Consider the following 13,034-nt stretch of genomic DNA (forward strand, 5'->3'; position numbering starts at 1 on the left):
TTTTTTGTCTCTGTACGGGATTTGGAGCCAATCTGACGAGTTTTTAGTCCTTTTATATGGGCCGCCGCTTCGCGTTACTAATCCCGGCTTGCGTTGCGTTACTACTAGTATCCTGTCTTTGTCCTTCCGGCATCACATGACTTACACGAGCTACTGCACAAAGCGAGACAGTTTGATTTGTCAAACATGGCTGAACTTTTCAATACTTTGTTGGTCATTTTTGGCCTTTTTTGCCTTGCTTTACCATCAAATTCAACCAAACCTTCACTCTCAGACCCGTTGGACTTACAAAGATTCGGCGGAAAGCAGCAAATTCTTGCAGATGACTACGTTAAAGGCTCAATTTGGCCGAAACCACAAGGACAGACCCAAACTGGAGTGAAATTCTCTCTTCTACCTAACTCTTTTAGTTTTTCTATCAAGGGCAAGACCAGTGATGTTTTGACTGCAGCGGTCAAGAGGTACATGAATCTGACATTCCCGGACTTTGGAGTTACTAAAAAAGATGACAAGCTCGCGCAAATAACTGGTTTGGAGATAAATGTTGTGGACGACTATAAACCTATGAGTCTGGAGTCAGATGAATCTTGTAAGTGTTGTAAAACTTTTATATTTCTTTGTACTTGATGGGGTTCTTTCTACTCCAATTATATTCTATCTTGTTGATTGACTTTAAATACTACACTATTAAGTTAAATGAGTAGTTGCTTAGGGATGATGAGTAGTTTGAATCAATGCTCTTAAAATTTGTTTTTGCTGTATTTATTAGTGGGAGGGGGAGTCTTTGGTGGGTTTGCAATTTGCACGATTAAACTGGAAAAAATAAGAAACTCATTTATAGATAGGATTACTAAATGTTTAAGAGAAAACATTTGAGATTTGGTACAATTTTGTGTCTTTTTTGGACAAGTTATTATTTTTCAAGAACTCGTATGGAGGTTTTGCAGTAGTGTTAATCCGGTTACCTCACCTTCGATCCCTAGCCTCTTCACTGTAACCATACCTTATTATATGTAACTGTTCCTCAAACTTATTAGATAAAGGTCAAAAGCAATGGGAAGCCATTTCAGTGTTCCGATATAGCACCCACTCACGCGATCATACGTCTGTCCCCTTCTCCTTTTTCACCCCCCCCCCCCCCCCCATGCATACACGCACACTATTATCATGACCATTTTGTACTAAGTTTTACTTAGTCTCCTATGCAGCTGCTATTAGTGTTGCACTGCTCACTCTAAGTAGCTCAAACCTCTGTACCTCAGCTTAAGTTACTTAGGGGATCAGAGTAAGCAGTCCGTGACGACATTATTAGCAGCTGTATAAAAGACTAGGTTGTATTTGGACTTGTATTTAGTTGAATATCTCAGCTTTCCATAGGATCAAATATCGAATATTTTAGTAAAAATTCCTTGTAGTCTATATTACTTTAATATATTCCTTGCAAGTGCAGTATTTAACAATCATTAGCTCAGGCTCAGTGATAACAGTGAATATTTACTGAGGCGTGAGTCTTTGAGTACTTAGGCAAATATTTGCCAATAATCACAGAGCCTGAGGTGAATAATTGTTTGTTATCATTACATCTAATTATTTGAAAGAAAATATAGGCAACACTGGTTTATTTCTTAAGGAAATATTTATTTTGTATTTTGAAAGCAGCATGCATCAATGAACAGTGTGTGCACAATTCTATATTTACCTGGGCCCAGTTGTACTAAGGGTGGGTAGTGTTATCTGACAGATAAAATCTTAACCAGTGGACAAATTTATTGGGTAACAGCATCAACTTATCCACGGGATAAGGATTTATGCATAAGATAAAGCTATCCACCCTTCATAAGGCCTGGCCCTGTAATTAATTATTCAGAAATAGTCTAAAGTTCTCAACCAATCAGTGTGCAGGATTTTCTATAATCATATACATGTATATATATTTATTTATATACGATCACCTGTATAATCACCCATAATCACCATCTTTTACTCTTAATTAATTAATTTATAAGTTAGAAGTAGGAAAACTATGCTTTTGTGTTATTTCCATCAGATAATATTTTTCATTTAGAATGCTTATACGGTAAAGAATAACTTGAGAATTTCAATGAAAGCTGTGGCGGATTTAGGGGGGGTTCATTGGGTGCAAATGAACCCCCCCACTGGCTAAAACCTTGGATTTTTTATATATTTTTTAAATAAATAAATAAAGGTATGGTACTAACTCATGAAATTTAATATGAAATGGGACTGGTATAGATAGATTATCCTTATCAGGAGTGCCCCTAGGCCAGTGATGTGCCTCATGGGAAAAATGATGATGCAAGAGAACGTTATTGTTGTGCCGAGATTTGCAAAAATGAACCCCCCCAGTTAAAGTCCTGGATCCGCCACTGGAAAGATTAATAATATCAGAATAATCTGGGAAAGTTTCTGTAGTCGTATTTTTGGAAAATGCATGTAAACATGTTACAATTACTGGATCAAGAGTTTCTATATTTATAGGAATTTCTATTATGAAATGAATAAATAAAAATAGAAACTTCTATGAAAATAAGTTACCTGTTGAATATTTATATATATAGAAGAAAAGGTTTATAGGTATGACAAGTAATGTTTTTTAAACAATTATAGCTGGTGTTAACACAGATCAACAGGTCAAATTGTAAACATTTAATGATCTTAAAATTTTTGGAATGGAATTTGCAAGACCTTCTTCTAAACAAGGTCCCAATGGAAATTTCTTATAGATCATTTTTATTGACTTTCTAAATTCATGTGATCAAATCTGACACTATAGATGAACAACAGATAACACAAGTCAATCCAAGCCTTAAAATCATAAGTAGCTTTGACAAATAATTTTTAACTGTTTCTGACATTAATTTTTGACAAAATCATTATTGTGCATATAAATAGTAATTTTACATCTCAGTGGTTCAAATTGTTTAACAAAATTTTCTTTTTTCCTTGATAATTATTATTCTTAATTTTGGTTACTTAATTTTGGTCATTTTTAAAAGTTTTTTTACTTTCACATTTCTGGTGCCATGTTAAAAGAAATGTTCATAAAAATGATAGTTTTGATTTTAGTTGCCATAGGTTTATCCAATTGCGATCCTCTTAATGGTTACGACAATGGATGGTTCCCAGAAGAGCTTAAAGTTACAAATTACGTTAAGGGTTCTGTTTTCCCTAAACCTCAGTATCAATCACCTAAAAAAGTCAAATTCTCATTAATTCCTGGTCAGTTTAAGTTTCGGATTACTGGAAAAGAATCAGATGTCTTAGAGAAAGCAGTAGATAGATACTTAAAGTTAACATTTCCTGATCACAAAGTTAAAAGAAGAGATAAAAGAAAACTGCAAATTACTAGCTTAAGAATTACTGCCATGAAGGATTATAAAGCACAGACGCTTCAGTCAGATGAGTCATGTAAGTTATTCTTATTAACGACTTAATAATAGTAATAATTTAAAGATTATTTGTTAAGCTAGAGACTAGGTATTTACCAAGCTAAATCTAATTTGGCCAGTCATGATGACCTGCGACTTACTGACCGTTACCACCTCCAATTTGATCTTGTAGCGCAGTTGCGCGCTAGAGCATCGAGATTACTATTCCTAGAGTCATGGGCTCAAGGTGATTTTCTCACAGATAATTATTCTATGGGCAATGCTCTGATATTTGTCAATAAAAGCACTTGGGAGATTGCAATCACTTTTTAAACCTGCATCATCTGTTAAGAGTAAAGTATGTTTTCCTTTTATTTTGTATTGTGTTTTTCTGAATAACTCATTGGTTTATCATTTTCAGATACCTTGACAATAAGCGCACCTCAATCAACACTTTATGCATACGAAGTATGGGGAGCGCTCAGAGGTGAGTTGAAATAGAGCTTTATTAAGTGTTTCCTTAAAGCAGGGAATAGACCCGTTTCGAATTCCAAATTACCGCTGTGTTTCTTGATTACAAACTCATTTGCATAGGGTTAGCCACGAGTTTGTGCAGAATATTCACGTGTTCCAATCAAGGTCCATCGAGTTTCAAAGTGTTTGTATTGTTGAAGTTGTGCATTCTTTACTTTACTGTTGGTATTTGTGAATATTTAAACACTGATACGAGGCTAACCCTGTGCAAATGAGTCTGTAATCAAGGAACACAGCGGTAATTTGGAATTAGAAACTGGTCTATCCAGGGTTGCATATATGATAGTACACTCATTGAGGTTGAGTGAGACCTAAGTGCAAAAAAGGCAGCATGCTCCGATGCCGTATCTTTTAGGGTTCCAGATCTGTGAACCTTGGCAATGACCACCCTCAGTGTTGGGCCTTTACTAATAATTTCTTATAATGGGTTGATTGTGGGATTGGTATGGGCCTTGAATTTTAAGGGGTAGAAAATTAGTGCAATGCACCTATCTAGAAGGGGACCCTATGTGCTATTGTGCCACACCAGCCTATAGAAAAATCTCAAATAAAAAAAAGGTACTTGAGATTAGATAATGACAGCTTGAATGACAGTTGTAGTTTGGGATGTTACCAATTTTCCTTTGTTTGTCTGAGATCTGTTTTTTCTATTTCATTTCATTTTATTTTGTTTTCCAGGTCTAGAGACATTTAGTCAGGTTGTTTATCAAGACGAAAATGATCTGGTAAATATGTAGCAAAGATGAGAATATGTGGAACGCGTAGCACTTATGAAATACATGAAGATATAGAAATATAGATAAGTTATAGTGCTTGGGAACGAGGTTATTCCGGGCAAAATTAAATTCGGAAAAATTAATTTCCGACCTCGCTGGGAAATATGTACATAAATTTCTGTATTTTTCCAGTCCAGTGTCCTAAAAAATCGTGCATTCTGATTGGCTGTTTGAGCGGGCGGTATTTTGTCAGTACGTATCTGCCCACGCTCGCAGTCCGGTATCCTTTGCCGCTAAACAACACTAAACAAAACGATTACTAAAACAAGTAAAAAAAAATATGGGAAAAAAAATAATAAGTTATTTACCGTCCTATAGTTGGTCCAGTTAGGGAAAAACTGTGCCCTCGGTTTTGAAAACGGACCTCAGCTTAACACCCTTGGTCTGTTTATTCAAGACCTTGGGCACAGTTTTTCCCTATCCGGACCTCCTGGCTGGTAAATAACATATATGTATTTGCTTGTTTAGCCACCACCCAAATTAAATGCCGCCCTCAAATAAGCACCACACTTGAGACCACACTATTACTAATAAGCACCGCCCTCAAATAAATGCTACCCCAGAATGAATGCCGCAGATGAAACCCTCAAAATGTTAAAGCTTTGAAACCAGTATAGCATTTACAGTAGTATTGGACTCTCAATAATAACACATTTATGTTGGTTTTTCAAAACAGTACTATGCTGAAGAAAATAAGATTGTCGACTATCCTCGCTTCCATCATCGTGGGTTTATGATTGACACTTCTCGGCATTATCTCAAACCGTCCATCATCCTAAAATTCCTGGTAAGGAGAATAAACCATATAAATAAATCAATGACTGTTTAATAAGAAGGAGGAAGAATCAATGTCCGATACTCACCCAATATTAAGTTACTGTAGGGCACAACCTTCAGGCCTCATTCCAACCCCCCCCCCCCCCCCCCCCCCACCCTACCCTCATCCCCCTACCCCCGCCTAGTGGTCAATGTTTGGTTTGAGCCTAAGGTTTCTTGTTTGATTGGATGATGAATTAAATCACAGGTGTGAATTGAGCATAATTAATTTGTCGTTCTCTCTCCCTAGCCATGAGGGTGGATTATTTATTCTTATTCCTGACACAGGAGAAAAAAAACGGATTCCCAACAAATTGGCAATTGTTGGGAATTTCCTTGAATTCCCAATTCGAACACCAACGTTGGGATTTATTGTTGGGAATTTCCTTCTAATACCCAATAGAAAAACAAAATTCCCAACAAACTAACATTGGGAATTGGTGCCATGTTCCCAATTTTGTTCTCTCTGGGAATTGGATGGGAATTCGTTGGGAATTCAAGGAAATTCCCAACAAATTCCCAATTTGGGAATCTATTTTTTTTCCTGTGATGAGGGTTATTTATTCTTATTCCTGAATAAAGATCTGCATGATATGTAGGTAGGGAGGTCCATTGTATACCCACTGTACATCTACTAACTTCATTCTCCTTTATCTCGTTGTAAACAGGATGCTATGTCATATGGCAAGTTTAATGTCTTTCACTGGCATGTCGTGGATGACCAATCCTTCCCTTTCGTCAGTAAAACTTTCCCTACACTAAGTGGACAGGTAAACAACTTTTCTCCCTGACTCCCTTCTTCACATATATTCCTGAAGGAAAGATGACTGAAATAAGGATATTGTTTCATGGATACACCTAATTGAAAAAACATAGTCAGGTTTGTGAAGGTCATATCATTGAAGCTAAGACCGAAAAGGATTTTGGGTACTCCAAAATGTGTATTATATTTGCAGTATAGACATGTAAAAATGCACAGTAGAGCAAAGTCGGTCAACCTAGATTAACAGCATGCCAAAGCCATGTTGCATAAAATGTGCACAGGAAGGGAAAACTGCAATACGCATGAAATTAGCATGATTACTTGTCTTCCCATGCTCCCCTTCGGTCTTAGCTTTGATGATATAACCTTTTTTTGAACCTGACAACGTTTTTTCAATTAGGTGTATATTAGAATTCAGAAATATTTCTTTTGGAAAAGCTTTAGTCTTGACATTACAAACCTGATAATAATATTAATCTAGAGAATGACACGTGGTCTAAAATTATAAAACATTGTGCATCCAATCTTAGAAAAGCTGTATTTTCGAAACCTTGATTTGATTTTAAGGTTTTTCTATTTCTGTTTACCAAACCATGGTTCTTTTACTATTTTTAGGGATCATACAACAACAAGACACATATCTACTCTGAGGATGTTGTTAAAAATGTGATAGAGTACGCCAGGCTGAGAGGAATTCGAGTCATCCCTGAATTCGATACACCGGTAAGGTACTAGGTTGTCTTGAATTTGTGTGAAAAAGTCATTTTTGTTTAATGAAACGTTTGGAAAAAAGGCAGTCGTACTTGTGAAACGATCAGTAACCCTTGAGTAAAACATTGTTATATCTTGAAATTGCTGCACAATAGCCAATCACTTTCAACTTCTCTCAAGAGAGTATCTGAATACTATTGGGTTACTATTGCCACTAAGATGCCTGTCACAGTACAGGGCCGTAACCAGGGGTCTTGCGGGGTGGGTGCACAGGAAATGGAAATAGAACAAACTATTAACAGTCATCTTGAGAAGAGGTATAACATTCCAAGCATTTGCATAACCAACAAAAAAGGGAGAGTCAGAACCAATTTGCAAAAGGCAAAAAAAAGAATGAGTCGGCGGACCTTTGACTTTTGTGGAGAGGTGCACGTGTGTGCACCCAATGCAATCCCTTGGTTACGCCCTGTAGTATTTAAGCACTAAGCATGACAAAAAAACTTTCGCCACTTTTGCCAGTTTAGTTAATTACTTTCATTGCCATTTTACTAGGGGCATACCTTTTCTTGGAGAAGCATTGAAAACCTGCTTACTAAATGCTGTGATAAGCAAGGAAAGCCTAATGGGTAAGAATATATCAACAGTGGGCCATTTGCATTGTTGCTCTGCATCAAGAAGAATAACCATCACATGGTTTCCCAGAGGACACAGACCTTATCGTTGTTCCTTGTGTCATGGTTACCATCACACGATGGATGCAAATCCTAGTCTATACTATCACTACAAGAAGCCCTTCACATACACTTTCTTTTGTTGGGTACCGCCTCTCCCCTCTTGGGTCTCAGTTTGTCATACCTGGACTTTCCATCCTTATTTTCCCCCTCAGTATTGATATTCATTTTTTTTCCATTTTAAAACAACAAAATTAAAAGGTTTGTATAGATTATAGTTTTCATTTCTCCATCCAGAGGTCTTGGTCCAATCGACCCTACCATCGACTCCAACTATGACTTCCTCAAGCAATTCTTTGGTGAGATAGCTGCACGTTACCCAGACACATACTTGCACCTTGGTGGCGATGAAGTATCCTTTGACTGCTGGAAGAGTAACCCCAATATAACTAAATGGATGCAGGCACACGGCATGGGATCAAACTACTCCCTTCTTGAACAGTACTATGAACAAAAGTAAGATTTACAGTTTCAAGAAAACATTTCTTCAGAGTCACAAAACTCCATTATTTTTGACAGATTTTCTCATTCCGCAAACCAATCTAACAAGCAATTGAAGAAATGAGAATGTCTGGGAAATCAGACATTATTCACCACTACCAGTCAGAATTGTAGGCAGCTGATTATTTTTGATTGTCTGCAGCTAAAAAACCATGTTCACAGCAAATGTCTGAGTTCTCATGATATTGAAAATCGCAATGATTCAACATTTGACTTTTACGTTTGAATCAAGGGACAAACCCAAACTTGATCTATTCACTTTGTGTGGTCCGAAAAAAATATTCTGCACCCCACCAATGAGGGAGGAAATTCTAAATTCGGGCCCCCTTGCATATAAACCTGGTAATTTCGTTTTTGCCTCTGGCTTCCCCCCCCCCCCCCCCCCCCTGGGAAGTCCCCATTACCTCCATGGTGGGGTATGGATATTTTCAGGAACCATCCATTGAGTGTCACCCTCGAACATCATAATAGCTAATAGCTAGCATACAGATATTTTTTTTCATTTTTCAGCGTGCATCTGTGTTTGCTTTGTAAGCTTCACTTAACTTTTTTTCTTTCTTCAAGGTTATTAAACATTATCGGAGGACTTAAGAAACAATATATCATCTGGCAAGAAGTGGTTGACAATAATGTCAAAGTACTGCCTGATACCGTCGTGAATGTCTGGAAGGGAGGCTGGCCGGACGAGCTGGCCAAGGTGACTGGACTTGGACTGAAGACGATCCTCTCATCTTGTTGGTACCTGAATTACATCAGCTACGGACTTGACTGGAACAAGGTAAATGCCTGAGTATCTGATTGCCACTGTTTTCATTGCTATGGAGGTTTTGAACCAACATGTAGCCACTGCTCATAATACAGTTTGGGCTACCTGTGGTTAGATGAAAACAATAAATTCCCTTTGCTTTTGGGAATAAGCCTGAAGCGAGATGACATTTTACCGCCGTCTCTAGACCATAATCCTTTTCACACTGCTTTTGTTCTTTAATTATGACTATTGTTCCTGTATTCTCTAAGGAATCAAAAATTTTAATATGAAAGAATTTTAAAAACTATTATGGTATAGAGACGGGGGTAAAACGTCATCTCGCTTCAGGCTTATTGAATTCTTTCTTATGTAAAATGATTGCATTGTTCCTGTCATCTAACATGGCTGCACTGTCACCTGGTGGTGCGAAACCTTAATTCCTGGATTCATTTTATATATTATGAGCGAGTTAAATTTGTTGTCAACTTTCTCAGGAGTCCTTGCTGCTAGGTTTTTTCTCTGGGTTTTCCTGTTTTCCCATATGTTAGCAATAATTGAAGGGATGAAAATGAAAATGGCCTAAGTGACTTTTTGGGATATTTTTTAAAAATAGCCTAAACCAAACAAAAATACCAGCAAACAGCCTCTTTTAGTTTAAATATGAATGTTTAGTATTTAATTTTCATGATTTTGATCGGAAAAGTAGAAAAACGCTCCTTAGTTACGCATTGGCTTTGCTTGACAACCGATCATCCGTCCGTGAACTAGTGTATATTTGCATATCACTTGATGCCTCAAGTGAATTGCATTAACAGTCTGCTGTGTGTTCAAGCAGGAACTTTAATTCGATTTTGTCACTGTAATAATTATTATTCAACGAAGGCGAAGTGAATATCGGGGAATATTTACCGAAATGCGAGTCTTCGAGCAAATAATTGTTTTAGCATATATCAACTTGTGTACAGAGTAACTTATTTTTATATACAATAATTCAATAAAAACAAACAAACAGAAACTTTTAGTTTGTGTGACAAATTCAAGCAAAACTTTTAGCAAACTATTTAGGCCATACTTCGTTGCCTTTTTAGTAAAATTGATAGGAATGGCATTTACTTTCATTTTTTCAATTTCCTCATTGGAAATTGTAGCAAAACGATTGCCGGCAGATGCCATTTTGTTGCCAACTCAATATTCCGAGATTCAGAGGTGAATATCGTACAACATTCATCTCCAATTAACCAATGAGCGCGCGCATTCTTAGGAAGTACACAAGTTGGTATATGCTAATAGGAGATAGATATATATATTCTCAATCGTGGTTAAAACCATTTTATTACCTACTGTGATGAAAATAAATTGGTTTTATTCTTTAATCCCTGATTTACGAGGAACATTGTGACTTTTAACAATAGTTTATATCATTAATTTACTAATAATATTACAAATAGTTGTCTTTTCCTCTATTTCAGTATTATCAATGTGAGCCAACTAATTTCTCAGGTACATATATATATTTTATCTTTCCCATGTCTTACACATCTCAAGCATTAAGGTCAGGTGGTTTAAAATAGCCTTGGGCTTCCTGTGGAAAGTTTCATCTTTGCAAGAAAAAAGTGCATTTAATGAGATATTTTCTTTTTCTATGGTAAACAGGAAGTGAAGCACAAAAGGAGCTCATTATGGGTGGCACTGGATGTATGTGGGGTGAATGGGTGGATGGTACCAACATACTGCCAAGAACATGGTGGGTATATGTGACTATAGTTGAATGGTACTAGATGTATGTGGGGTGAATGGGTGGATGGTACCAACATACTACCTAGAACATGGTAGGTATATATGACTATAGTTGAATGGTACTGGTTGTATGTGGGGTGAATGGGTGGATGGTACCAACATACTACCTAGAACATGGTAGGTATATATGACTATAGTTGAATGGTACTGGGTGTATGTGGGGTGAATGGGTAATTGATAACAACTACTGCCTAGAACATGGTAGGTATATGTGACTATAGTTGAATGGTACTGGGTGTATGTGGGGTGAATGGGTGGATGGTACCAACATACTGCCTAGGACATGGTAGGTATATATGACTATAGTTGAATGGTACTGGGTGTATGTGGGGTGAATGGGTGGATGGTACCTGCCAAGAACATGGTAGGTATACGTGACTATAGTTGAATGGTACTGGGTGTATGTGGGGTGAATGGTACCAACATACTGCCTAGAACATGGTGGGTATATGTGACTATAGTTGAATGGTACTGGATGTATGTGGGGTGAATGGGTGGATGGTACCAACATACTGCCTAGAACATGGTAGGTATATGTGACTATAGTTGAATGGTACTAGATGTATGTGGGGTGAATGGGTGGATGGTACCAACATACTGCCTAGAACGTGGTAAGTATATGTGACTAAACATATAAGTGCTATCCAGCAGTGGATCCAATATTTTTCCACAGAGGGTACACCACAACTCAACTCAATCTGAGTTGTATGTTTACCCCCTGCACCACTCCCCCAGGTCTGCCACTGGTATTCAACTTACATTGAGTACCATGCTATATTACTGAACGCTGCACCCTTGATATCCCATATTCCATTTCATATGTACAGTAATGTATGTAGATGGTAATATTTTATTTTTGTTATTAGGCCCCGTGCTCTTGCTGTTGCAGAACGGTTGTGGAGTAGCAAAACGACTACAGACTTGGCTGATGCAACTAACAGGATTTGGGAGCACCGATGCCGTTACCTGAGGTAACACCATTGATCTTACATGTAGACGATTGCAGGGCTCTAAGTAGCGGCCTGCCAATAGCCAAATAACAGGAAAATTTCAAGTTTGGCAGGCTGAAAATAAGGATGCACTGCTAATAATATAATGGCGTGCGAAATTCACTGGAATAACCCCCTTTACCATGCTCCTTTACCATGGCAGGCTAAAAAAGCTTTCTATTTCGAATTTCTGGATTGGTAGCTAAACAAATGAAAATCCAACCAAAGCTTTGATATAGTAGGTCAAGATGCAATACTTTTCACCACAATGATATATGTATATCATTTGTTGTTACAGGAGAGGGATACCAGCCGAAAATGCTGTCCAATCCAAATACTGCAGGCATGAGTGGCCAGTGGATGAAAAATAAATACGATACCATCGAAAAACCATCCTGAAGTATATTCAGTGTTGATCAACCAAAAGTCCAGTCTCTAGATAACAGGGTGTGATATTTTCCCATTTCAAACCATGTGTCATACCCTATAGCATCATTTCTTTGTTTAACAGTCACACATGTGAAGACGTGAATATGTGAATACAACTTAAACGAAGAGACTTATTTTAAAGGGAATGAGATTGTTCTGAAATGGAAGAAAAATCACAATCAAATTAATGTCAATTATTTTTCCTGCAAGTGCTGTTCATAAAATGGCTTCAAGTTAATACCACACTTGATGTTCTAACTCATAGGTGTATAATTATTGTATATCGAGTCCAACCTCAACTTGGTAAAAATGTTTTGTGATCTAATATCACGAAAAGATGGAAAGATGGATAATAACTATCAGTAACTAGTTGGGAGTGTGTGGATGTATTAAACACAACAGATGAATAAGAAAGAAAATCAAACAGTGTAAAAAGTATACAAACGTTTTAACTTGGTGTTTAAGTTTCTTTCTTATACCCTTGAAGACGGAAAGGATGATCTTGACTTGTAAAAGTTAAGATAATAAAATGCAAGCACTATTGTAGGGTAGAAAAAGTGATTTGCTTCCACACATTAACCTTTACTGTAAAGAGACACTCAAAGTGTTATCGAATGAATTAATCTTTCTCATTGAACTAAAATGAAAAGAAAAAATATAATGCCTTTAACTATATGTTGTATCATGTATGTATTTCTGTATCTTTGTAAAGTGTACTTGTACTTGTAAAGTTTAGAATAAAAAAATAAATCAATAAAAATCGAAGAGGTAAATCTTGAGCTTGAGTATGGGAGTTTGAAAAAAAATTTGCCCAACTAAAAAACAATTGTAAAATGGCAATATGAAAACG

The 13,034-nt window shown here is 36.9% G+C and overlaps 1 protein-coding gene across 1 annotated transcript; it reads left to right on the forward strand.

Moving 5' to 3' along the window:
- Positions 1-141: 141 nt before the first annotated feature.
- On the forward strand, positions 142-12,961 carry LOC116287940 (beta-hexosaminidase subunit beta). Its single transcript, XM_089040332.1, has 13 exons — positions 142-589; positions 3,811-3,876; positions 4,602-4,648; positions 5,376-5,486; positions 6,184-6,285; positions 6,894-7,001; positions 7,542-7,615; positions 7,958-8,176; positions 8,786-8,999; positions 10,439-10,469; positions 10,623-10,713; positions 11,633-11,737; positions 12,054-12,961. Exons 1-13 carry the CDS (start codon positions 187-189, stop codon positions 12,124-12,126), a joined length of 1,644 nt encoding a protein of 547 aa, XP_088896458.1. The 5' UTR covers positions 142-186; the 3' UTR covers positions 12,127-12,961.
- The last annotated feature ends 73 nt before the right edge of the window (positions 12,962-13,034 follow it).

Source organism: Actinia tenebrosa, unplaced genomic scaffold (genome assembly GCF_029948245.1).
Source record: "Actinia tenebrosa isolate PJP-AT-01 unplaced genomic scaffold, QUT_ActTen_1.0 PGA_scaffold7__59_contigs__length_16204524, whole genome shotgun sequence".
Lineage (NCBI taxonomy): Eukaryota > Metazoa > Cnidaria > Anthozoa > Actiniaria > Actiniidae > Actinia > Actinia tenebrosa.

Excerpts from the sequence above, each read along its gene's own strand:
- LOC116287940 (XM_089040332.1), top strand. The coding sequence starts at position 187 with ATGGCTGAACTTTTCAATACTTTGTTGGTCATTTTTGGCCTTTTTTGC. Across the intron at positions 10,714-11,632 it reads AACATACTGCCAAGAACATG|GCCCCGTGCTCTTGCTGTTG; the intron begins GTGGGTATATGT and ends TTTTGTTATTAG. Across the intron at positions 11,738-12,053 it reads CACCGATGCCGTTACCTGAG|GAGAGGGATACCAGCCGAAA; the intron begins GTAACACCATTG and ends TTGTTGTTACAG.